The sequence below is a fragment of the Dipteris shenzhenensis genome, chromosome 10 (genome assembly GCF_047967505.1).
Source record: "Dipteris shenzhenensis isolate YYH24624 ecotype China chromosome 10, Dip_SZ_1.0, whole genome shotgun sequence".
Taxonomy (NCBI): Eukaryota; Viridiplantae; Streptophyta; class Polypodiopsida; order Gleicheniales; family Dipteridaceae; genus Dipteris; species Dipteris shenzhenensis.
The window spans coordinates 7,796,920-7,824,786 of NC_141605.1; the positions used below are offsets into that span (position 1 = coordinate 7,796,920).

Sequence of the window (27,867 nt, forward strand, 5' to 3'; positions counted from 1 at the left end):
GGCCGTGAAAGGAGTATGTTAACGTGAAATGCTTGACATAAAAGGAATTTTCCGTCCTGATGAGATCCAAGTGCCATCCTTTGCTTTGCTTTTGCCTCCTTTGCATTCCTTGCTCCCACTGCGTACATCCAGGCTTCACAGCTTTTGCCTCAGCTCTGCGACGCGCTCGCAGGGTGATGGGCGCCATCCTGCACGCTTGAGCACCACTCTGTAACGCAGGAGATGCAGCAGAGTCGAGTATGGAATGCAATCATCCACAGCGATTTATGTGAAGCTTGGCTTTGTGAGATTATTAGCGGAGCAATCGCAGGGGAGACAGCGCCTTATCAGGAAACAGCGGAGGCAGCCGGGGCCGACGACGCGAGGATTCGATCTGAATGAGGACTGGAGGTGGCGGCCGGAGTTTGAAGGGAAGATGAGGAGCGGTGGTGTGTGGAGAGAGAGAGAGAGAGAGAGAGAGAGAGAGAGAGGTAGGGCAAGGTCAGGTCAGAGACATCGGATGTGGGGGCGACGTTGGCGGTGAAAGGGCCTCATGCACGCTGCGCCCGCCTCTACGTGCGAGGCAAGCGAACAAAGAGGCTGGCCATGAGGGCGGCGCATGCACACAATCGTCATACAGCAAGCAACGCACCCGGAACGGGAGAACCAAGAGTGCGCCGGGCGACGTTCTCGCATAGATAAATGGTTGTGGGGCATCTAGCAGGGGCAAGCAGGAAGGGCGTGTGCGGGCTGCGGAGGGAGCTCGGGAAGGAGGCAGTCGTGGGGTTGATACTTGCAGAAGCGGAAAGCTGGCTGCTTTTCTGAGAGAGAGAGAGAGAGAGAGAGAGAGAGAGAGAGAGAGAGAGCTCTCGCGCTTCCAGCTTCCGGGGGATGGGGAGCGTCGCTACAGCAATGAGGGGGCGACGTGCAATGAGTCGCTTCAATTGAAAAAGGAAGGCGGTGTGGAGGAGGAGAAGACGACGAGGGAGGGGAGGCTGTGAGCAGAGGAAAGGGATCTGAGGGGCGATGGGAGCGTAGCAGCTGGTGGGCAAAATCCAGAGCGAGCTTGGGCGAGTGGGATGGAGGAAAAGCAGCAGCAGAAGAAGCACAAACAGCAGGATATGGAGGATGAAGTAGAGGAACAGATGCAGGACATGGCGACGACGACGACGAAGAACAACATGGCTACAACAACGAAGAAGAAGACGACGACGACGATAACTACAACACAAAGTGCAATAGCAGCAGCAGCAGCATCTTCTCTCCCCATCGTCCCCTCCAATGCTCCCAAATTCTGCTTCAACTCCAAGTGCTCCACCTCCTTCTCCCCCTCCTGGAAGCCTGGCTGGTTGCTCCTCCGTTCCGGCCGCATTGCCGATCTCTGTGAGCCCTGCGGGTACGCTCCCCCCTCCCTTAATCTCCTCTTTGCTCTCTCTCCCCCTCCTTTCCCATCCATCCCTCCCCTCTCACCCTCCTTCTGTTCCTCCCTTGCTCTCCCTCTTCCCCCTTCCCCCCTTCTCGAGTCCAGATGGATTGCTTAACCATTTATTCTTCCTTCTACCACCCACTTCTAACCTCCATACCTCTGAACGGCCTCCCAAACAACGAACTCACTCCCGTTTTAACGCTACCTTCAACAAACATGATATTGAAAACAGAGAATCTCTGGATCATGCCGGATTGCTCTCGATATCTCTAAAATCCACGCTCAGCGCCCACGTCGCGGAGTCGATGCCTTGCTTCTGCACTATTCGCGGAGCTACGCTTCTTTCTCTAGAAATATGTCCCTCCGACCTGGATCGTTATTGTATTCTCGCTCTGTTGTCGGAAAACGTGCCGAAGTCTGATAAAGTGCTCATTACGGTAGTATCAAACGTATTTAACAGGTTGGATTTCTTTTCAACGATTTACAACCAAAGATTTCCCTTTTGACTTCCTACTGTTGGAGGGTCTTGCAACAAATTTTTCAGGTTGGATATTTCAAATCTGATTTTTTCGCATCTTCACTACGCTTGTCGAGAACAGCACAATGAGCTTGTCTCAGCTGGGTGGATGCCCGAACGATAGAGGAAAATTGCGACGTTCCATGTGGATGGGTCTTTCATGAGCAGGGTGAAACGTAGAGGCCTTGTGTAGCTGCAGAAGTTCTGAAACATGATGACAATGATTATTCATCAGTTATACAGGATTTCTTGGAGCGAGATTCTGAAATAGAAGAAACCAAATTTTACTATCTCACAGGCAGCTGCTGTCATTCATCGGCAGAGGTGGTTCTCATGTGACAGCATGGATTTTGATTTTGACAGTTGCAAAGAAGAGATCTGACGAGCGTGAGTGTAGTATGTCATTGAATAGGGAAGAATGAGCGGTAGGGAGAATTGTTAGCAATTTGTAGGGGCCCTGAAATTTTGGTGCTACAGGAACAGTTGCAAATTTCCAAATGCACACATTGCAACTGGCTTCAGTTTTTTGTTCCTGTCTGCATATTCTCTCGACTTTTGGGCCATTTACCCTAAATTTTTGATGGAGTTCAGTACAATATAAGATTGGGGTCTATGGAAAGGAGTCTATCAGAAGGTTCTACCTAGACATGCGAAGAAACAGAGGTGGTAGTCCATGTTAAATTGGTACGGTCACTGTGAATAAACGCTTCCATCATTTCCAAATGGTGAAGATTTTATGCGGAATCTCCACAGAGTTGCAATATGACACATGCCCTTTAAATCAAAGTATAAAAGTGAAAGTTAAAGAAATCAATTACCATTAGGCAGGTTCCTAGACATACACACATTGCAAGTAGTTTTATAGAAAAGTTAATTATAAGCAGCATGAGTGTAATATTATCAGGATCTATATGACATTGCAGGGAAATGTAGAAAATGTGTGTTCAAAGGGGTCATAGTACAGGATGTCTCCCAAAGTGAGAGGTTGTTGATGACACAGCTATGGACCGCTCCTCTATAATGAAAGACTCTTTAGACTTAATTGTTGCAAAGGCTTTGTGTTGTTCAGACAGACCTCTTGCATGTGAAGGGAAATTTTCATGGACTTAAATGCATCTCTCTCTCTCTCTCTCTCTCTCTCTCTCTCTCTCTCTAGGTGATTCGTAGTATGTAAATCCTAACTTTACATTGCATTGCCTATAGTCTATTGCTTGCTGGAAAAGGAGTAAAACCTGTATTTTTAAATTTAGATAGTGGTTTTTAGTGGCTCTTGTAACATGTATCAAGAGGCTTAACATCTCTGGTTTTGTAGTAGTTTTTAGTAGCTCTTGTACCACGAACATAGTATCAAGAGGCTTAACATCTCCGATTGCACGTCTCTTTTTTAGTGACGTAAATATTAGAGTAAAATATGTCATATTTCTAAATTGAGACTATTGCCCATGCGCTATACTCTCTTGATAATGTGTTCATTGAATGTGCGCTTCTAAGACTACTATCAAGAATGCAATTATTTCAAATGCTCATCTTTTATGTCCACTGAAAAAATTTACAGGATTTTTTCAAGCCTTATTGAGGTGTATGCATCACATCTTGTAGTAGATGCCAGGCTCTCTGTCATTTTAAAACATGTGGATCACTGTGTTACATGATTTTGGCATCCCTGCAGTCTCCACTTTCTTCACGATGCTTATGACAATTATCTTGTTCTGCAAGGACAGTCTAGCATACGAGCGTCTTTGCTTTTGCGAAACTTTTCATGCGGATGAGACGGGCTGGAGGACATGCAGCTCATGCCAAAAGGTACTTGTTTTTAGTGCATGGTCTTTTGTCATCTAGAAATGATTGGCCATGCTAATCTTCATCGAGTTGAATAGGGGATTAAATCTCCATTTTGTGTGTAGGTCCATTTTTTTCCATATAAATAAGTATAATTTGTGTGCCTTTGGCTGAGTAGAAAGCCTCTATGCTTGTTTGAGCCCTGAAGTGCTTTTAGGAAGCTATTTGGGTTCGACCCTTTATTTTCTATGATTAGACAATAATACTCTGCACTCATGTGAACGCTGCTGGTATCAATTTCACGAATCACAGCTAAATTCAGGAGCATACGAATTTTAGAAGGCAAAAATATGGTGGACCACCTGTTTGACTGCAAGGAGATGCTGAGAAAAGGATTCATGTTGGGAATTATGAACTGTTGGCTGCTCCCTCCTATAGGGGGGGATTATATGCAGCCAATAGGACGAAACAAGAGGGCACCTGTAGCTCATCGAAGGAGCAAAGTTCTGAAACTGCTTAATTTAGCTGCATTTCCAGGCAAGGTCCTCCATCTTGGCAGGCATATTGGGAGCAGCTCACCATCGAACACCTCCTTTACACATCAGCATACTTGCATTCCACGTTCTCTTTAGCCAGATGTATAAAAGCTTCCATCCACTCTATATCATTTCTTCCTAGCTGGCCTGCCACTGTCACATTTTCTAGGACTTCCAGCATCCCAATTTTGCAACCACACTGCCTCAAATTAACACATTGCAAAGGATGCTTGGTTTCCATGGCTAAATTTTGCAAGACCAAGTCATGTATCTCAAAACCTCTGTGAGGAATGTCCATAGGTATTCTTCACCTCATGCATTCACCCTGCAGTTCATGGTTTGGATAGTGGGAGTGGGCTTGCTGCTGCCTTCCATATGCTCTCCTTAGCATTTCTTTTACAGTCGGTTTGTGATGCTGGCATACATGTAACATCACTGTGCATAGAGCACTTTCCATTAATCCTTTTGGCAAAGGTTGTTGCGTCTTTCCTTCAATAATTTTCATCTCATGTCAACATTCTCATAGCGGGCTCGCTGTATCAAGCATATGGTTGGCTTATCTTTTGAAGCACTCCTCATGAGTCCGGATTATCTATTGAAGCACTCCTCATGGTGGATCCAGTATCTTAGCACCTAGTGTTTTGTTAGTACAATTGGTACTAACTGTCCTAGTTAGGCACTATCAGCCCTTTAGGCCACTCAAGCCCACTATCAAGCCACTGTCTTTACCTCCTAGTCTTTTAACCCAAAACATCTCCTAGGAGTAATTTTACACCTTACCATTATGGGTGTATCATTTCCTTCCCCTTAGAAGAGTTGACATCCTTGGCAACAATATAAGGAAATCATTTTCTGAGTTTGCTTACACTTTCCCATGCTTGGTGCTTAAGAATAGGAAAGGCTTTGTACGTGGCCTGCCTCATCTTTGACATGAGAAGATGAATTGCAAAGCATGTATGTTGGAGGTCAATGCTCCACCCTTTGTTACCATTCATTTTAGCTTAGTGGCTCATGTAAGGCCCCAAATGAGGAGAAGCCATGAACATGTACAGTAGGTGAAGATGAAATGCCTAGGCATCTCTATGCAGCTTCATCAATCTTAGTGAGATGGGCTGCATGTTCTGTCCAGATTATGTCTATGCATTCACATATTCATCAGCCACCTGAGATGACGTTGCATGTGGGACACGTGGCAGATGTTAGAAATTACCCAACAGAGGGTATGCACAGCGGAAGACTGATAGTATTGCCCAGGAGCTCACACAGTGTGCTTGTTGCGTGTGAAATCACAGACTTCTTAACTTAATGTGCAAAGATGTGCAAGCCAGTAAATAGACAATGCTCCGAAACAAATATAGAAGCAACTCTTTATATTTCCGTCCGTCCACAAAGTAGGACAGGATACAATACCAAAAGGTTCTCCTACTAGATGTCAAGCACTTCTAGATCTCTGAGCGTGCGTGCTCCACCTCGAGCAAATGTAGACTATCTGTCTAGAGTGATCCTCTCCTCAACCTTGCTGCCCTGAATGTCAGCCTAGGTACGCAGCCCTCCAAGCTCAGTCTGCAGCTGTTCCTTCTCCTCTTGGTCCTCCGGGAATAGGCTCCAAGAGTAGGTCTCCTGCTGCTCCTGTCTGCCTGTCTTTTGCTCCAGAAGATGTCAAATGAGGGCATGGAAGCCCTCCTTTTATAGCCCCAAGGGCTACAGACAGAAACCGACCAGCCTGGCTCAATCTGGCCGACCAGACTGGCCGACCTGGTCTGTCACAAACTGACTTGGTTGGCTGGCCCAACCAGCCCTATAAAAGGGCCTTTGGCAGCCCCTTTTGGGCTGCTGCCTTTTGCCCATTTATTGCGCCAAGCAGGCCACCATAGCCAGAGGCTGTTCCATCCTTCTGTCAGGCCGGATGCAGGCCTCGAGCCTGCCCATATCCTCTGCCATACAGTTCGCCACGTGGCTGCCTCCAGCCTGCTCATCTGCTGCCTCTTCTGCAGGTCCATGGCCTGCCCTTTGCCTTGACAGCTGCCCACATGGCAGCTCATGTGCTGCCCATGTGACAGCCCCAATATCTCCAGGTCTACCTCCCCCATGCTCTCCTCATATGGGGCTTACAGATGGGAAGGTGACCATTCCAACACCCTCTCTCACCGACACATCCAGGCCCAATGCCAACACGTCGATGACGATGCTCCAGTAACTCCCTGGTCGTAGTCCTCTGGAACATTTTGATGTCGAATTCTTTTCCTGGCTTTTCATCCAATGGCTCCTGCTCCACCAGGTTTGGTTCTGCTTCTGCACACCATCGTGGTACATAGGTCCATCTTTGGTAGCACCTCCTGGCACCACCTCCTTCAGTCAGGTTCTCGCCTTCAAACTCGAGCAATCCAGCCGTCACGATCTTCCAGCTGTCCCCCTATGGTTCTCGCCTTCGAACTCGAGCAATCCAGCCGTCACGATCTTCTAGCTGTCCCCCTCATAATGAGTGAACAACGTGGAGTCTTCTACGCATCATGCTCCGAGGGTCTGTTTCAACCCGTCCTTCCTTGGCAAGGTCTGCAACCAATGAATATTTCCAGATAACCTGGACCATGAACTCTATCTGGGTTCTTAAGCTGGTACTCTTCTGGCTTCAGTACTCACCTTCTAGCAATTTGCGTCCGAGATTTGAAGAAGCACCAATACTTCCCCTTCTGCTTTCGAAGAAGGCCAATTCCTTCCAATCTTGTATCTCTTGAGATAAATGAAGAGCAGAGTCTCTTCACAGCATGCTATAAAGGCTCAAATGCAATCAACTACATACCAGATTGTTGTACTGCCTGTGTGCTTGCTCTGAAAGCAAACCCTGTACCTCATCGAGGCACCCACCAAAAGCCTGTGTAATCTTGTACTGTCCTGAAGTACAACATCCATTTGACCATGAGATGCTAGGACCCTCCATGGAATCCACCCTCGTGTAAGTGTCGACAGCCACACACCTGGAAGGTACCAAGCGCTCCATGCTGTTCTTCACCTTCACAAAGGCATGTGACTCCTCGTCGATCCACATCTCTATGTCAGACGTCCATACTGTGGTTTCTTGGTCAACATATCTGACCTCGGTAACACTTGAGATCACTTGATGACACTGTATGTTTCATCCGAGATACTGAGCTGACAGTATTTCTGCTGTGAGACTTCATGATATTGATGCATCTTGACTATTGATCGCCGAGAATCACATAGATTTTGAGCAGTGTATATGGATGGATGCATGCCTCTCCTAGCCATATTTTCACTGTCTCTGTATACTATAGCTGCGGCTTTCTTGTATACTCTTTCATGCTATATTTCATGCTCACTCCTATGTTTTGGAGCAGCAAACTGTGGTTTGCTGTTTAAAGAGAGGGGTATGTCACGGGGGCGTGAAATTCTAAGTACTTTAATGTACTACAAGACCATGACAACTTTAGTTTTAAAAGTCCAAGCATGGACTTAATAATGTGTAATTAAATGCGGCATGGTGCCTAGCACATAAGCGTAATTAATCCCTAGGCCCAAAGGCATTCCAAGGAATTAAAAGAGTGGTTGTTGGGGAATGATGATGTAGCATTTTTAATGGGCCCCCTAGAGGACCATGTACCTTCGATGGCCCCCCTAGAGTTCCAAGTGGCTCTAGTGCCTTCTACATGCTCCTTTGCCATTCCTAGACCTTCCTGGGCCTTCTAAACTTCACATGTGTGGTTTTCTCTCTCATCTTCTCCCTTTGTTGAGATTTTGGACTGGTTTTTCAACCTCCTTCACCTGAATTCCGATTTTCTTCATAACTCCTCACCCGTGTGCTACATGAGTCATTCTTTGGTTAGGTACTTTGTTGATTTTATTTTGGAGCTTTGAAAAGCTTTGTGAATGCCATCTGGAAACCACTCAAAGAGAGTGCAACTGGGTTGCAATGTGATTGCATCTGGACAGCCAATGGAATTGCACTCGGAAAAGAGAATGCCTTTGGGTTGAGCCTATGGGTTAAGTGCACTTATGTGATGGTGTTCTATGCTTGAAAGCCTTGCGAAGGCTTAGTGAATTGGGGCTGCATGCTCAGTTGCAGGGAAGGTCTCCCAGATGCAACTTGTAATCATTTCACTGTGAAATATAAAGAAATACCGAAAGGGGCGCCACGGTGTTTGGGGCCAATCGGGTGCACTTGTCTATGTTTGTTGAGCATGGGCATTCTAGCCTCCATTCCTTTTTCAGTGGTTTTGTTTGTGAACAAATTGGTAAATGCCAAATGGTGATCATGCAATGGTTAATGATTGTGATATATGCTTTGTGAGCTGTAAATAAGTGCTGAAGTGATTAAAGGTTTAGTTCCACTGCCCTCTGAGTGATTAGAGGCCGGTTTCAGTCACCCCTCCCACACACACAAAACAAAAAACCCAAACCACACCCAAAAAACACACCTCACAAAACAAAACCCTGCCCAAAAACACCCAAACAAAAAAAAAAAAACGTACAGAAAGCCGTATGGAAGACCGTACGTACGGACATACGGATGAGGTACGAAAAAATCATCCGTACGTGTACGGATGCAACTATGATTGCAGTAGACAGAGAGGAGCTCGAAGCTTGGGAAGACAGAGATGCCCATAACCTAGCATAGGGACTACGGCGGACTTTGTTCTTCCACATATCCAGATGGCCGAGAGGTCAGTAGAGGCGTGGGTCACTCTAAAGGATCTATACAAGACGGACAACACCTCCTGAATTTTGCTTCTTCAGCATTAACTCCACAATCTTGATATGGAAGAAGGAGATACGATACATAGCCACTTGCGTCAAGGTGGTGAGGGATCAACTGGCGGCAATTGGTCAGAAGGTGGACTCATGCGATTTGGCCTTGATGGTACTGAGGAGGCTACCTCGGAGTTTCAAGAGCTTTGTTACGACCGTGATAGCAGGACAGAGGACCAAACCTCTGACGTTTGAGGAGTTGGGTCCATTACTGCTACAGGAGGAAGCTCGAGAGAAGCTCTACAACAACGACAAAGATGACAAGGCGCTGCTGGCGAAGGATTACGCTAGCAAAGGAAAGGGCAAGCCTAAAGGTGGCAAGTCCAAGAAAGACGGCTCTAATGACGAGGAGACTTCCAAGAGGAAGCAGAAGAAGTGCTTCTATTGTGATACGCCACGCCGGGACATTTTGTAAAGGACTGCAGAAAGAAAAGGCGGATTAGAAAAACAAAAGGAAGGAGTCAAAGGGAGATACAAAGGCCAAAGCAAATATGGTAATCAAAGAGTTGTTCGTGATGACATCACCGTGAAATCACGGTGAGCCCGTCTGTACTAAGGAGTGGAGTGCTATCCCCCTCCTGAACACCAGGTAATGCTCCAGACGCTCGCTCTGCTAAACTATCTGTAGGAGCCCGGACCGCAGTCGGCTCTAACTGGAAAGCATCAAGGTAAAGCTACAATATCCCAGGTGAATTTGCCAGTTCACCTTCCTCCATCCATTTTGCATCAAGTGATGGGTAATTTTGAAATTTTACCAAGTAGGGAGGGATAACTTTACCCTTGAGCTTTCTATCTCTGTGTGCCAGAATCTGCTCTGGGACCAGAAGTTCATCCAGTTCTTCCCTTCAGGCTGCACCTCATCAGGTAAATCCTCGGGAATATCTCCATGATATTGCTTTAATAAGCTCACATGAAAGGCATTATGTATCTTCCAATGCGGAGGCAACTTCAGCCTGTAAGCTACCTCGTTTATCTTTTCAGAAACCTGGAAAGGACCATAGTAACGCATGTTCAGCTTTGTGTACAACCTTTCCTTGCCTTTCTTATTTTTCAGCCTTGCCTTCTGAAAACGCAGCAAAACCCAATCACCTTCTGTGAATACCAATTCCGTGCGGTGCTTATTTTCTGTTTGTCCTGACTTCTTTGCAAGGCATATTTGATCTTCTTGTAAGCCTCTTCAAGGCTTTCCACAAAACGATCAGCTTCGAAGATTTTCTCTTTTGTATGCAAAATGGGAGGTATCTTCCTGGCACCTTCCACTATTTCAAAAGGTGCTTTACCTGTGGATGTGTGCACCGTATTATTGTAAGCATATTCCAGCAAAGGCAAATAATGCTCCCATTTGCTTTTGTGGTCTGAGACATAGCATTTAAACATATCCAAGATGGTAGAGTTTTCCTGCTCCAATTGTCCATCAGACTGAGGGTGAAAAGATGACGAAAAATTCAGCGTAGTGCCCATATTTTCAAACAGCCCTCTCCAAAAGAGGCTGGTCATCCTCGGATCTCTATCACTGATTATGGATTCAGGCATCCGATGATACTTGAAGACATGCTGCAGAAACAATTTGGCCATTTGATCTGCTGTAATTTTCTTTCTTACTGGCACAAAGTGGGCTTGTTTGCTGAACCTGCAAATTATTGTCCACAATCCATCATGTCGAGTAGGAGTACGTGGAAGATCAAACACAAAATCCATAGCTATGCTTTGCCATGGTCTATCCGGAATTGGCAAAGGGTGTAACAACCCAGGTGCCTTATGCCTGTCAAACTTTACTTTCTGACAAACCATGCATGTTCTCACATATTCTTCCACATCTTTCCTCAAAGATGGCCAATAAAAGTATTGCTCCACTGCTGTAATTGTTGCTGTAATTCCCCTATGTCCTGCATATGGAGGAGCATGACTTTCCATTATGACTTTCTGTCGCATCTGATCAGTGACACAGAGTCGTCCATGCATCAAAATGAAACCCTCTTTCAACATATAGTGATCATGCCTTTGACCATCAGAAAGCTGATTATAAATAGTTGAAAAATCAGCATCATTAACATATTGATCTTTCATCACATCTAACACATTGTTGTAAGCAATGCTCACTGCTGAAACACTGGGTTTCTTGGAGACTGCTTTAGGCTGTGGTTTCCTGGAAAGTGCATCAGCCATGACATTTTTGTTACCCGGCACATGTACAATTTGAAAATGAAACATTGAGAGGAAGTTAGCCCATCTCATGTGCTATTCAGATAATTTTCTCTGCGTGAGAAAATATCTAAGTGACTGATGATCTGTCTGCACATAAAAATCAGCTCCAAGAAGGTAATGTTTCCATGTGGTCAAAGCATGTATCACTGCTAACATTTCCTTCTCGTATGTCTGCAAGTACAATTCAACATCTTTGAGAACTCTACTCTCATATGCAACCACTCTGCCATCTTGCATCAAAGTGCCTCCTATGCTGTTTCCACATGCATCACAAGTTACAGCAAAGGGTTTGGCAAGATCTGGCAAGATAATAACGGGTTCAGAACACAACTTTTGCTTCAGGTCTTCAAAAGCTGCATTTTCCTTTGGTTCCCACCGAAACGGTACAGCTTTCTTTTGTAAAGCATGCAAGGGAGAAGCAATTCCTACAAAGTACTTTATAAACCTGCGATAGTATGTACACAACCCAAGAAAGCTTCTGACTTCATGCAGATTTTTCAAAATTGGCCGACTCCTTATGGCCTCAACTTTTGCAGGATCCATCTTGACTCCATCCTTTGACACTATATGACCGAGAAAATGAATCTCATGCATAAAGAACTCACTTTTCTTGGTGTTTATTAATAGCTTGTCTCTTTTCAACTCTTGAAACACAATAGTGAGGTGTTTCCTGTGCTCTTGCTCATTTTTAGAGAACACAATGATGTCATCGAAGAAAGTGTCCACAAACTTTCTGTGTGCTCTAAAAATTCTGTCCATCATTCTATTGAAAGTTGCATGTGCATTAGTCAAACCAAAAGGCATCACAAGGAACTCATGTAAGCCAAATGAAGTGCGGAAGGCAGTCTTGTAGACATCTGCAGGCCGTATCCTTATCTGATGGTATCCACTTTTAAGGTCAATACGACTGAACATTGAGGAACCTTCCAACCGATCCAATATATCATCAATGCGTGGAATTGGAAAACGGTTCTTAATTATGACTTTATTCAAAGCCCTATAATCAATACACATTCTCCAACTGCCATCCTTCTTTTGCACAAGCAACACAGGGGAACAGTAAGGAGAATTACTTGGCTGTATTAATTCCTTTTCCAAGAGTTCCTTCACTTGTGACATTATCTCTTCCTGTTGTGCCTTACTGACACGATAGGGAGGTATATTAGGCGGTGAGCTTCCTAGAATTATATCAATTTGATGATCCTCGGGCCTCTTGGGAGGTAATTCTTGAGGAAGTGCATCTGAGAAACAATCCTGAAAATCTGAAATACAAGCAGCCCTTTCTCTATCTAAAGCAGAAAGAGTAGAGCCTTCCTGAACTGGTTGGCTGTCCTCTTTGACAAAAATCAAGTACGCTGAAATATGACGCTTTATTACATTGGAAATACAAGAAGCTGAAACTACAGGGATGGACTCCCCTTTCAACTTTACATCAAGTACATGATTTTTGCCTCTATGAGTTAAAGAAATCTTCTTGTTTCTCATTTGCACATCAGCCCCCACCCTGTACATCCAAGGCATCCCAAGCAAAGCATCACACTATGGCAAAGGCATAATGTAGAAGTCCTCTGCATCCTGATATCCCTGGATATGCATCCTTAACTTGCCAATGATAGGAGTGACAGGTGTGTTGAGTTCAGGGTTGGCCATATCACACATGCCGGATGGCCCCATTTCCTCAGGCTTGATGCCAAGCCTTCCTGCCATATCAGGAGTTATGAAATTCGCCTTTGCCCCAGAATTTAAAAAAAAAAAACAATTCTGATTTCTGATTTTTCCCCATGCTCTGCACATCTCAGTCTTTTTCGTTTCCTCTTCATCATGTGCATGTGGCAAACTCCCAATCACATCTGGAAGAAGTCCTGCGAAAGGTTTAGGCCTTTTGCCTTTCCGATCAGCCTGTTTATCACCATTCTTATCATCATTTGACCTATCTCTTTTCTTGGATGGGCAATCATAAGAGCGGTGTCCCTCTCCATGAGTGACTTTTTCTCTTCATCAGATAACTTGGTACGGGGCTGTTTATTAGGCTGTCCACGCCTTTGACCAGCTTTGAATTGGGCTCTTCCTCCCTTTTGAAATGGTCGTTTGCCATAATTTTTATTTTCAGTATTGATGTCCTTATCCTGGTGTTTGGCAGCCTGTTTGTTGTCTTCTTTCTTGCTGTCCATAAAGCCCAAATTCTTCTCCTGCATCCATGCATATGCTGTCCTTGCATTCTTAATTAATTGAGTCATAGAACCCACCTTGGTTTTGATGCAATAATCACATAGCTCACTAGGCAATCCACAACAGTACCTCTCTATTTGCTCTTTCAAAGAAACATGCCTGTAAGAGCTCGTTGGGGAGAGACTAAAATGAAAATGTTCAGACTTCACAGGCAGTTGTAGCTTGAATGAAGAGATTTCGGACTACCTTTTGATTAGCCTTCTCCTTTAGTGCTAGCCTTCATCATGGCTGAGTCTGCCCTTCACCTCCGGAGTGCCGACAGAAACTCAATACGAAGACTTTGTATAAATGGATGCTCAAGTGTGTGTGGGTGTGTGGATTTGTATGTGTGAGAGCATATTTTTATACTATGGTCTACACCCACTGTTGGGCGCTGATGATGTAGTGGGGATGTCATAGTAGCTAGTCCCTGCTATGCATGATGGAGTTTATGGTTTTCAACCTTGTGAGTGACTATCATGAGATTTTTGAAACTGCACTATGTTGTGTTTTTAGAGGATGAGTTTGGGAATGTTCCTGGATTCATCTAGGTATATGTCTGTAAGAGCTCAATGGCAGCAAAACATCCCAAAACCTCTGGGTGTAATCATCAAGATTCTTGCAAAGTTTGTATGACAAGTCATGCCAGTGTGAAAGTACTTCAACTTCAAAAGTTGGAGTAAGCCAAGTAGAAGAGAACACTTGCTTAAATTCCAGCCAAGTAGCAGGTGCATCTCCATGAAGCATAAGGTTGGTGTACCACTTAAGTGCATTGCCTTTCAAAAATGTGGTGACCTTCCTCATCTTGGATGCTTCTGTAAACAAACCCCCAAGAAATGCAGCATCAAACTGTTGAAGGAATGTGAGGGCTTTGTACCTGTCTTGTACTCCACTATATGTATCAAACTTGACATGAGAACCACCATCCTTAAATTCTTTATATACGTTTGATATTGGCTGTCCCAAAGATGGCTGTATATTTGCAGCATTCCCTTCACTAGGGAGAGCCATGCTTGGCTGAACATTAGGCATGGGAGCATATGCTGTGGCTTGCATGCCTGGCTGCTTTCCCACATTGTCATACATGGCTTGCTTTCTATGCCCAATTGGCGGTGAAATCAACATAGCATCAAAGATAGAATCTGTACCAAAATATTCAGGTTGCTGCCTCAAATATGGCTGAGGTGGTTGAGCCACATTTATGGACTGCACATTATTATTTTGAGGAGTAGAAGTACCCAAACCAAGGCCTTGTGCTGGCTGCTCATACTGTTGCACTGGCTGTACTTTTTGTACCTCTTTCTCAAGTGCTCTTTTGGGTGATCCCTCTCTCTTGGAAGTCACTTTCTGAGTCATTTTTGATGGCTGTCCCTCATGGGAAACTGATGCATGAGTGTGCGGTCCGCCATGAGAAGCTGATGCATGTGTGTACTCACTCTTTCCGTGCTTGTGCTTTGTTGATTTCTTCTTCTTCTTGGCATTTGTTTGCACAATCTGAGCCAAATTTTGAGCCAGCTAAGTCAAAGCAGTCACTGCACTTGCAAGTTGTGCATTCAACATAGTAGCATCATCTGACTCACTGCTAGAACTAGTATCACCGTTGAGCTCAGTTGTAGCTTCATGTGTGGCTTGCTCTAAAGGCATTTGTTGTGCTCCCTGCAGGTGTACACTAGCTGGATCATTAAGGTTTTCCTGCCTTCTCCTTTGAGGAGTTGTGGAGCTCTCTTGCTCATGGGTACTCACCATGTTTATGGTTGTAATATTCAGCTGTCAAAAAGTGCAGCAAAGATATCCTTCCTCTTGGGAAAGAGTGTGTGGTATCCCGGCAATGGAACCAATGAAACCGGCCTCTAATCACTTAGAGGGCAGTGGAACTAAACCTTTAATCACTTCAGCACTTATTTACAGCTCACAAAGCATATATCACAACCATTAACCATTGCATGATCACCATTTGGCATTTACCCATTTGTTTACAAACAAAACCACTGAAAAAGGAATGGAGTCTAGAATGCCCCTGCTCAACAAACATAGACAAGTGCACCCGATTGGCCCCAAACACCGTGGCGCCCCTTTCGGTATTTCTTTATATTGCACAGTGAAATGATTACAAGTTGCATCTGGGAGACCTTCCCTGCAACTGAGCACGCAGCCTCAATTCACTAAGCCTTCGCAAGGCTTTCAAGCATAGAACACCATCACATAAGTGCACTTAACCCATAGGCTCTGTTAGAATTATTGTTATAATTTAGCAGTGACCAATGTAATGTAATAAGTAGGTTAGGGGCACTTTTCCCTCACTTAGAGGTTTTTTCCCCTAACCACAGTTAGTTCACTAACTACGGTTAGTGAAGGATAAGGTTTTGTCACTTAGACAAAACCTATCCCACTCTTCAGTTGTAACACTCTTCTTCTATTGCAACTATTGCTTTCAGCTTTCTCTCTCCGACTCTTCTGCTCTCACACTTTGCTCTCTCCCTTCAACTCACATTTGGTATCAGAGCGGTGCTCCTTCCCGGACGTGCTCCCAGCTCCTTGCCCAAGCTCCTCCTGCAAGTCGAGCTGCCCAAGCTTGTGCTGTTGCATCATCGCCGTATAGCCCCAGCCCATACAGCTCCCGTACCATTCGGTACAGCTATCAATGAACAAGTCCGTACAACCATTGTTGGATGTTCCGTACATCCGTACCAGCTTGTCGTCAGCCTGTACAGATCGCCGTACAGAACAACCTGTACAGCTCTCGTACATTCAATCAGCCCGTACAGTTGCAATACGCTTATTCGTACCTGCTACAGCGCCATCTGCACGCTTGTCCGTACATGCACGTGATCCGTACATATGTACAGATCCGAAGCGACGTTCGTACAATTTGCCATTTTCGTACCTCGCTGTACAGTGCGTCGATGGTACAACCGTACAGCTTGTCAGTACAGTCGTCAGATCCGTCCATCCGTACATCACTCAGATTCGTACATCTGTACAGAAATTTGTACGCCCATACACAGGAGGGCACCTGTCTGTACAACTTGACGGTACATTCCGTACAGTTCCGTACGTTTGTACGGAGTGTGTCATTCGAGGCAGATTTTTGCTTTGTAGGCCATTTTGAGGGTAGATTTGGACACATTTTCTGTATTGGGAATTTTATCAAATTTGGGGCTTTTACATTTGTTGCAGAGATTGCAAAAATTTGGGGCTTTTGCAATCACACTGCAATTTTGCAGTGAAATTTGGGGCTTTTGCAGACAGAGAGCAATTTGTGCAACATTTGGGGCTTTTAGACCATTTGCCCCTTTCTGGTTGCAATTTCAAGCCACAAATTGGGGCTTTTGTGTTGGGAGAGCAATTTTGCAGGTTTCAGTTCACACTGCCTTTCTGTAAGTGTTTTGAAGCACTTTTGGCAGGTTTTGGGAGAGATTGGATGCTCTGGCAGATTTCTGACAGAGACATTACAGAGATTTGAGTTGCATTTTTAGCCAGTTTTTGGCTGTATTTTTTGGGGATTGTGCACTCCATTCCCAGCAAGGGAATTCAGATTTGCATTTGCTGTATTTTCTTTCTCAGACATGGCCCAGAAAAATTAGAATGATTTCCAGTTCAGTGGTCTCTCACAAGAGGATAAGCTGGATGGTACTAACTACTCCCTCTGGAGTTTTATGGTACGCAATATTCTGATTTCCCGTAATTTGTGGGACTATGTAAATGGGGATGAGATCCGGCTGGCAAATGTGGCACCTAATACCCCTCCCCAGCAAGGAGGAGGCAGAGGTCGTGCACAGGAGGGTACAGCTGCAGCACAAGTTATTGTTGCAGTTATACCTACCACTCCAGAGCAAAAGAGATGGGATTCACGTGATGCGTTAGCTTTGTCGTGTATTTCTCTTTCAGTGAAAATATTCATCATTCTGCATATCCGGTCGTGTAAGACCTCAAAGGCAGCATGGGATATTTTGGAGAGCATGTATGCAGCTCGGAATGATGCCAGGGTGTCTTCTTTGAAAAGAGAATTGTCTCATACACATATGGAAGAGGGTGACTCCATGTCAATGCACCTCACAAAGCTACAGGATTTACGAGAGCAATTGCTGAATATTGATGAGATCATTCCTGATTCAGAGATGACTGCCACTACTTTGAATTCTCTTCTTGAGTCTTATCTCAGCTTTCATACCTCGCTGAATTTGTCGTTGAGGGGGGGTGCAAATCCTCTCAATTTTCACGAGTTGATAGGACTTCTGTTGCAGGAAGAGTAGACCAGGAAAAACATGGCTTCACGAGCAGGTGAACATGCCATGCTTTCAAAATTCAAGCCTAAAGTAAAGGGACAAGCAAAGACATCAGCAAATCAGCCTTCTAGTGGTTCAGGACAGCCTTCTCAAAAGGCTAAGGGTGATGCAGGTAAGCCCAAGAAGAAGGGAATATGTCATTACTGCAAAAAGCCAGGTCACTACATTGGAGAATGCAAGAAGAGGCTTGCAAAAGAAAAGAAAAACAGCTCCGGTATGGCTGTTTCAGATTCAGCTCCTCATGCATCTGACAATGAGCAAGCTACAGCCAACTTTGTGGAGCACGACTATGCCTTCTTGTCTTGCATTTCAGACTCTTAGTTGGCTGCTCCGGATAGTACAGCCACTTGTAATGATGACTCTTATGCTTTTCTGACATGCAGTTATGATTCTTCCAAGGATGCATCAGCTTTCAGTGTCAATGAGACACAAAATACATTGTATTTTGATAGCGGTGCCTCAAAGCATATCACTTCCAAAAAGTGTCTTTTCACATCTCTGCATCCACCTCCCGTTGGTAAGAAGGTCACATGTGCCAACAACTCCTCCTATTCAGTTCGTGGTACAGGAGAAGTTGAACTTACAGCCATTGATGGCTCAACATTCAAAATTTCTGATGTCTTGTATGTGCCTGGTATCACAAAAAATCTACTTTCAGTGTCCACTCTTAACAGAGCTGGATTTCAGGTCATTTTTGAAGATGACAAGTGTGCAGTCCATGACACAGAGAATGACTATGCCTTGAGATTGTCTGGCACTTTGTTATGTGGTCTTTTTCAGCTTGACATGTATGAGAAAAGACCAGCACATGCTCTTGCAGTTTCCACTCCTATTGCTGCTATGCAGAATGCGGAGTTATGGCATGCCAGATATGGACACATGCATTATGGCAGCTTGATGACACTTCAAAAACATGCTATGGTTGATGCATTGCCTCCTCTTGAAACACCTCCTCCACATGCCTGTGAAGGGTGCATTCTTGGTAAAATGCACAGATTTCCTTTCAAGAAGGATGGATCAGTAAAAGCTGTCAGTAAAAGCTGTTCGAAAATTACAGCTTATTCATAGTGATGTTTGTGGTCCCATGAGGACTCCATCATTGGGTGGTCATCTTTACTTTGTCACTTTTATAGATGACTACTCCAACTACACTTGGGTTTATGGATTGTAACGCAAATCAGAAGTGTTTATGGTTTTCAAACACTTTGCAGCCATGGTTGAAAATGAATAAGGACTCAAGATACAGACATTACACACAGATAGAGGAGGGGAGTATTTGTCTGTAGATTTTGATGCTTTTAAGGGTATTGCACATCAGCTTACAGTGAGGCTGACCCCTCAGCAAAATGGCAAAGCTAAGAGGAAAAATCGTACTCTTTTGGAGATGGATAGATGCATGCTAAAAAGCAAAAAATTGCCTCACAAATTTTGGCTTGAAGGTCTCATGTGTGCCAATTATGTTTTGAATCGGGCTCCCACAAAAGCTTTGAAGACCAAGACTCCCTATGAAGTTTGGCAAGGGAGAAAGCTTTCTGTGGATCATTTTCGTGTTTTTGGATGCCTTGCATATGCTCATGTGCCCGTTGAGTTTCGGCATAAGTTCTCTGATAAGGCAATCAAATGCATTTTTGTTGGGTACAGTGCAGAGAGCAAGGGCTACCGTCTCTACAATCCTGTCACACGCAAGACTATTGTCAGTAGAGATGTTATATTTTCAGAAGATTCAGCTCACACTCAAGCTGAATTTGATTTGCCTACTTCTTCCGATGATGTCTTTGAGGGATTACTACCCATTGCCTTGGGTTCCCCTGCTGATATATTTGATGCAAATCAAAATTTTCAGATACCTCCACATGCTCCGATTCAGCCACAGGATGTCTTACCACCTCCACAAGCAGTGGAAGAAGTTGTTCAGCAAGAAATTGCAAATATACATGCAGCAAAAACAGTCCCTAATTGGCTGTTACAAACTCTCAGGGAGAGTAAAATTGATGCTCCATTACCTGGCAGAACTCGGAGTGCAGTAAGGCATGGGGGGGGAGCTCTTTCAGTTGAATCAGCTTATGCAGGTACTCTTCTTGATGAGGAGGAACCTGAGACATTTGAAGAGGCACATGATAATGTGCATTGGATGAATGCCATGCACGATGAGTTGCAGTCCATTCAGAAAAATCAGACATGGGAAGTTATCGATTTGCCACCAGGTAAACATGCCATAGGTACACGGTGGGTTTTCAAAGTTAAAAGAAAGCCAGATGGGACCATTGATCGGTACAAGGCAAGGCTGGTTGCAAAAGGATATGCTCAGAAAAAGGGCATAGACTATGAGGAGACTTTTGCTCCTACATCCAGAATGACAACCATTCGGTCAGTTATAGCTATGGCTGCAAACTTTGAATGGAATGTTCATCAGTTGGACATTAAAAAAACTTTCCTTAATGGAGACTTGTTGGAAGAGGTTTATGTCAAACAACCTCCAGGCTTTGAAATTTCAAAAAATGCACTTCAGGTATGCAAGCTGAATAAAGCTTTGTACGGGCTGAAACAAGCCCCACGTGCATGGTATGCCAAAATTCATGCCTTTCTGACCAGCAAGGGGCTGCACAATAGTCCAACTGAAAGCACCCTCTACATCAAGAAGGATGGGGGGGATATTTTAGTCATCATTCTTTATGTAGATGACTTACTGCTCACAGGGTCAAATGAGGATAATATTGCAGATTTTAAAGCTGAATTGCAGACCACTTTTGACATGTCCGATTTGGGGCTGCTACACTTTTATTTGGGGATCCAGTTCACTCAAGAGAAAAGTGGCATCGTTATCTCTCAATCCAAGTATGTGCAGAAACTCTTGGACAGATTCAACATGCAGGATTGTAAGCCCATAGCTACTCCCATGCATGATGCAGGTGAATCAATTGATGTCACACTCTACAGTCAGGCTGTTGGATGCCTCATTTATCTCTGCAATACACGACCTGATATTCAGTTTGCAGTTTCTCAGCTAAGCAGATATATGCACAGCCCAAAGACTATGCATTGGCAGGCTGTAAAATGCATCTTCCGTTATTTGCAAGGTACCAAGTCTTTTGGCTTGATGTTTCCCAGGGGGGTGACTTGTAGATGCATGCCTACAGTGACTCAGATTGGGCTGGAGACTATGACACTAGGTAGTCCACAAGTGGCAATTGTTTCTTTTTGGGCAAAGCTTGTATTTCTTGGTTAAGCAAGAAGCAGTCTACAGTGGCTACCTCCTCATGTGAAGCTGAGTACAAGGCAGCTTTCACAGCGACAGTTGAATGTGTTTGGCTGCGTCGTTTATTTGCTGATCTTCATCTTTCATTGGAGGGTCCTTCTTCAATTCTCACTGATAGTCAGAGTGCTATTGCAGTGGCAAAGAATTCTGTGTTTCATGCTCGCACGAAACACATTGAGGTTCGCTATCACTACGTCAGAAGAGAAGTTGCATGCAGGAGAGATCAGTATGATCTATGTGTCAACACATGACAATGTTGCATACATTTTCACCAAAGCACTTCCACGTGAAAAGTTTGAGGCATTTCGCAATGCCCTGAACTTATCTCCTTTTGGTGATTGATCATTTCCTTGTACATGACATTGGCACTACAAGGGGTGTTAGAATTATTGTTATAATTTAGCAGTGACCAATGTAATGTAAAAAGTAGGTTAGGGGCACTTTTCCCTCACTTAGAGGTTTTTCCTCCTAACCACAGTTAGTTCACTAACTACGGTTAGTGAAGGATAAGGTTTTGTCACTTAGACAAAACCTATCCTACTCTTTAGTTGTAACACTCTTCTTCTATTGCAACTATTGCTTTCAGCTCTCTCTCTCCGACTCTTCTGCTCTCACACTTTGCTCTCTCCCTTCAACTCACAGGCTCAACCCAAAGGCATTCTCTTTTCCGAGTGCAATTCCATTGGCTGTCCAGATGCAATCACACTGCACCCCAGCTGCACTCTCTTTGAGTGGTTTCCAGATGGCATTCACAAAGCTTTTCAAAGCTCCAAAATAAAATCAGCAAAGTACCCAACTAAAGAATGACTCATGTAGCACTGCCTGGGCACCTGTGAGCCAAGAAAGAGGCGGCACACGAGGCCAACCAATAGCTTATGAAAAAAGGAATTGGAGCAGCAAAATCACAACTCACCAAGCCCTGAAAACTCGAACTAAGTCCTCAATCGCCAAGAGGACATAGTAGCCAATGCCCAATTGCATTCTTAGCCAAAGAGGAGTGCAAAGGCATGAAGAAAGAGCATTTACAAGAGCCGACCAGCAAGAATTCCACTGAAAAATGCAAAAAGAAGCACTTCTGTCGCGAAGAAATGGGAGTTCTTGGGCTCAAAAGAAGCGTGCTTCAGAGAGGAATGCATTGAGAAGGTTTTGGAGAAGTTTCATCGCCGGAAAGTCCTCCAAAACTGAGAAAAACCAGTCAACCAGCGCGTGGGACCACTCGAAATTCAACAAAAAGCTGTAGCTTTGCAAGAGGAGAGGCCTAGGAGGCGGTAGAAGCAAAAAGGTCCAGAAAAAGCCACTTTTGCAAATTCGACCAGCAAAAGAAGTGCTCAGCTCTGTCCGTTCTACCAAACGCACGGAGAGAAAAGCATATTACTAAAAAGCATATCACTACGAAGGGGAGGCAGAGGGGAAGCCATCGGGCCAAACGGAAGTCGAGGAATCCAAACGGGTGAGGAGTTGTGAAGAAAAACGGAATTCAGGTGAAGGAGGTTGAAAAACCAGTCCAACATCTCAACAAAGGGAGAAGATGAGAGAGAAAACCACACATCTGAAGTTTAGAAGGCTTAGGAAGATCCAGGAATGGCAAAGGAGCATGTAGAAGGCACTAGAGCCACCTGGAACTCTAGGGGGGCCACTGAAGGTACATGGGCCTCTAGGGGGCCCATTAAAAATGCCACATCATCATTTCCCAACAACCACTCTTTTAATTCCTTGGAATGCCTTTGGGCCTAAGGATTAATTATGCTTATGTGCTAGGCACCATGCCGCGTTTAATTACACATTATTAAGCCCATGCTTGGACTTTTAAAACCAAAGTTGTCACGGTCTTGTAGTACATTAAAGTACTTAGAATTTCACGCCCCCGTGACAGTGACGGTGTTTTGTTTGGGAGTAGGGATCGATTTTGTGCCTTGCCAAATGCATTTTTAGCAATATTCTAATCCGTACGTTGCTAATCCGTACTCTGTACACTATTTGCCGACTTTGGCTCAAGGATGGTCTCAAGGAGGAGGATGGCAGTGATGCAGATGAGGATGAGGATGAGGATGAGGATGAGCAAGAGAATGAGGATGAGGATGCAGGCTGCATCTTGAGGCTTGAGCCTCATCGGTTGTGAATCGTGATGCATTTCAATTTTCAGCTTTATTTCCGGGCTGTGGCAGCCTTTTCTTCTATGATGTTTTGCCTTTGATGTTTTGGTGTAGTACCTACTTCCAAGTTTCTACTACCTACTACCTTTGATCATGATGTTTGGTGTAGTATTGATCTATCATTGACACTACGTATCAGAATCCAGATTCCAGATGACTCTGGTCTCTGGAGGGCCGAGGTTGGACTCTTTGAACTTTCGTGAATCATGACTTTAATATTAATACAAGTTGGAAGTCTGAAGTTTCAATTTGAAAGTTTGTAGCTCCATGTCAATGTAATGTGTACAATGTATATCTTTCCCAATGTTTTTGAGTAAAATAAGGGTCATGTATGTTTCAGCCCTAGGGGCTGAACCATACTCCAATCATACTTCCATACTCGTATGACGTATGCGTATGGTAACATATGGAAAAAACTATGACTGCAATGAGTATCTTCCCTTGCCTGTCCACCATGTCCTCTGGTTTCACCTCCACTCCCGTTGTCAGTTTTCATAGCTTTCGAGCCACTGACTGACTCCGGATCTTCACTAGACCAGAACTCTGAACGCACCTGAATGAAACTGGGTCACCCTTCTCGCAAGGGCACAATCCTCCAGTCGTGGAAGTCGATTCCCAAGAGCTTCTAAATCAGGGTCATTCTTCAGGAAGGTCCGTAGGGGCCTTCAGGCTCCCACACCTGTGAGCCTCCTACTTGGGCTCTGATACCATGTTAGAAATTACCCAATAGAGGGTACGCACAGTGGAAGACTGAAGAACGACCCAACAGAGGGTCGTTCTTCAGCAAGGTTCCTGCCTTCAGGCTCCCGCACTTGTGAGCCTCCTACTTGGGCTTTGATACCATGTTAGAAATTACCCAACAGAGGGTACGCCCAGCGGAAGACTGATAGTATTGCCCAGGAGCTCACACAGTGTGCGTGTGGGGTGTGGAATCACAAACTTCTTAACTTAATGTGCAAAGATGAGCAAGCGAGTAAATAGACAATGCTCAGAAACAAATATAGAAGCAACTCTTTATATTTCCGTCTGTCCACAAAGTAGGACAGGATACAATTTCTCCTACTAGATGTCAAGCTCTTCTAGATCTCTGAGCCTGCGTGCTCCACCTCGAGCAAATGTAGACTCTCTGTCTAGAGTGATCCTCTCCTCAACCTTGCTGCCTGAATGTCAGCCTACGTAGGCAGCCCTCCAAACTCAGTATGCAGCTCTTCCTTCTCCTCTTGGTCCTCCGGGAATAGGCTCCAAGAGTAGGTCTCCTGCTGCTCCTGTCTGCCTGTGCTTCAGAAGATGTCAAATGAGGGCATGGAAGCCCTCCTTTTATAGCCCCCAAGGGCTACAGACAGAAACCGACCAGCCTGGCTCAATCTGGCCGACCAGACTGGCTGACCTGGTCTGTCACAAACTGACTTGGGTGGCTGGCCCAACCAGCCCTATAAATGGGCCTTTGGCAGCCCCTTTTGGCTGCTGCCTTTGCCCATTTCTGCGCCTATTGCAGGCCTGTTTGCAGGCCTTATGCCTTCCCATTTATTGTGCCAAGAAGGCCACCATAGCCAGAGGCTGTTCCGTCCTTCTGTCAGGCCTGATGCAGGCCCCGAGCCTGCCCATATCTTCTGCCAGACAGTTCGCCACGTGGCTGCCTCCAGACTGCTCATCTGCTGCCTCCTCTGCAGGTCCATGGCCTGCCCTTTGCCTTGACAGCTGCCCACATGGCAGCTCATGTGCTGCCCATGTGACAGCCCCAATATCTCCAGGTCTACCTCCCCCATGCTCTCCGGCTTACAGATGGGAAGGTGACCATTCCAACAGATCTAAGCGCTGATGCGCACTGCACGGATGCTGCTGACATGGCAGAGCGCCATTTGGCACTTTACTGATGATGATGTGGCAGCAGGCGGTATGCTGATGTGGCACTATATGGACAATGATATGGCATCATGCACAGATTGCTGACATGGCAGCAGATGCAGTTTGCTGCTGTGGCAGACTGGTGATGTGGCAAAACAGCCACCTGGCCTGTTGGCTGATGATGTGGCGGTCGGCTGCTGGTCGGCTACAGATCAGATGGGCTGGTAGGTGAGGTCACATCCTCCCTTGCCCAGTTGCTGGGCTATGAAACTGGGAGTTCCACTCCTACTCTCCATCCACCTCCCTCTTGAAGAAAGAAAGAGTGTTCAAGCATAGTGCATTCCAGCACTTTTTTGCTTCACCTCCCAACTGACATCTAGTAGAGGAGAGCGTGGTTTCTAAAAGTTGTAATTGTGGTGGAAATATAGGTGTCAACATTTCTTGGTTAAAAGATTGCTTCTGCTTTGTGCATCACATACATGATGAATTTCACTCTCACATGGTATCAGAGCCAAGTCGGTTCAATTGAGAGAGGCGACCTGAAGAAGAACACAGATCAGTCCACCCACAGTCCAGGCCTCTTCACACCTGAAGGAAGAGGATCTGCATTAGATGGGACAGTAGAACCCTCTGAATCTGGTTGACAGCTCAATGAAAGAAGCTGTAGCAAACAAGGGCAGCAAGCCCTACATTGAGTTGGCCGTTTGAGCAGAGGAGGTATATCCAGTTGCTGTGTTTTTTTGGAATTAAGTTTCCCAACGTTTTGATGAACTTCCGTGCTCGAAGGTCAAGATTCTAGAGTTTCCTTACTTCTTGGAGACTGTGAAGGTTACAGGCGGTACCTTCTCTTCTTGGAGACTGTGGAAGGTTATAGACGGTACCTTCACAAAGCCCGAGGCAACGCTGATAGGTGCTATAGCATTGCCTCGGATGAGGCATTGTTGCAGTCATGGGAAGAGCAGGATGCACCTTCATAGAGATGATGATGAAGCCCATTGTCACCATTCAAGAAAGATGAAGTTGGAAGAAAAGTATGTACAAATGTCGAGGTCTTCAAGTGACGGAAAACTAGAAGTATCACTTTCTTGGATGCGGCAATTAGATACTTTGCGGGGGAGGAATTTGATGAGAGAGCAAATATCAACTTTGCTACAACGGCTCTATGGCATCAAGCTATGGAAGCACAATGTATCATTCCGCAATCTTGTGCTCATGCTTCTTGGACTTTAATACAAGACCGACAATCCTACGAGGATGTTGAATGTCTAAAATCAATTCTTTGTAATAAAGCTGGTAGTTTCTCAACAAGGTTAAGGGGGTTTGGGACCAGTTAGCCTTGGTGGGGAGAACCTAGACACTGAGAACCTGGCAAGACTTGTGTTGATCAAGTCACCACGGAATTATCAAGAGTTTGTAATGGCATTGACTATATGTCAAAGAAGCAGCCTGTTCATGTCTGAGGAGCTTGGAGCCATGATCCTTGAAGAAGAACTTAGAATGAAGGTATATGATGGAACGGATATTGATGAAGCTTTGAACGTCAAGGCTAAGGGCAAAGGAAAAGGAAAGCTAGCATCTCCAACAAAGCTTATGATGTTTAGAGTATTGTAAACCATCATTTAAGCAGCAATGAAAGTATGGTAGAGAAGAGGTTAAGTGCTTCTATTGTGATAAGATGGACTACCATGCCAAGGAATGCGGAAAGAAAGTAGCTGTCAAGAACGACGGCAACAAGAAGCCCGAGGAGGAGACAAAGTAGCAAAAATGTTGAACTATTCCTCATCATGGGGGAGATGCTACTAATGGCCAAGACATTACACCTATTTGATGCCTAGTATGTTGATTGTGGTGCCATTTGGCACATGTGCTTCTTGTTCCTAAGCTTTGCAAGAATCTTCTCTGTTCATACCATAACAAAGAATGGAATGAAGGTAGAGTTTGATCATCATGGAGATGGCATCCTTGATTAGAAAAGGAAAGTTGTCGCACGAGGATGATGGTCTCTACCAGAGCAGGACATCCAAGATCACACCAAGAGCTTCCGGCATGATGGACATGAAAGGGAAACGCAAACCAGGAGGAAGCCATGATAATCGAAATGGATTGATACTCCAAAATCATACTTGGGACATAGTGACCAGGCCTGCTAACTTCTAAGAGCAAGGTCATAGGAACCAAATGGGTTTTCAAAGCTAAGTACAAGGCTCAATGGCTCATTGGACAAGTACAAGGCAAGACTAGTGCTAAGGTCGAGGGTAGCGATGTACCTCTTGTGACATGGTTCTTGCAGAGTTCGTCACGAGACCTCTCCACATAGATGCCTCATTTTAGATTCTCATTTACTTGCTTTAGTTAGACAAGGGAGATGAGCAGTCTTGATATGCACAAGCATCCATATGGTTTTGATTGTAGGGTATGACTATTGATCATTTAGCACCGTACTAGTGCTGACTAGATATTCCTTTTCTACATCTGACTCAGCAGGTATCCCCAACAGATCATACGGGATGATCTATGGGAGGTATACATCCATAGGACATGGATATGCCCTTCGTACCCACAGGCACCAAGATGGCCTTCTACACATAGCACTTCCTCCACTTGAGTGAGGATGGTTTCATCCAGGTCCTAGGATACCTATAGATTTATGCTGAGGGATCACTGTGGGATAGATCATGACCTCATCCCACCGATTCTAGATTGAGGTAGCATGAGAGATTGCAGCCACGCAACATACTCTTTTTGGCACACATGAGATAGAGACGGAGGAGCATGTTTCGATGTGTCGTCCTAGATACTATGAGAATTGGAGGAGGTATCATTGTCTTTTCGTCCAGGGATACACGGACATGAGCAGAGTCATTCACTTCCTAGGTCAGAGATGTTCTGCACTGTGTACATGAGGTCACCCGA

At 44.9% G+C, this 27,867-nt stretch overlaps 1 protein-coding gene across 5 annotated transcripts in view; it reads left to right on the forward strand.

Annotated features, from left to right (window-relative positions):
• The first annotated feature begins 832 nt into the window (after window positions 1–832).
• LOC147897351 (B3 domain-containing transcription repressor VAL2-like) overlaps window positions 833–27,867 on the forward strand; it is a 95,082-nt gene continuing 68,047 nt past the window's right edge. For all 5 annotated transcript variants that reach the window (XM_087379998.1, XM_087380000.1, XM_087380001.1 and 2 more), the window contains exons 1-2: window positions 833–1,375; window positions 3,644–3,725. In XM_087379998.1, coding sequence (XP_087236124.1) covers window positions 1,059–1,375; window positions 3,644–3,725 — 399 coding nt within the window. In that variant the 5' untranslated portion in view covers window positions 833–1,058. The remainder of the gene's footprint in view (window positions 1,376–3,643; window positions 3,726–27,867) is intronic.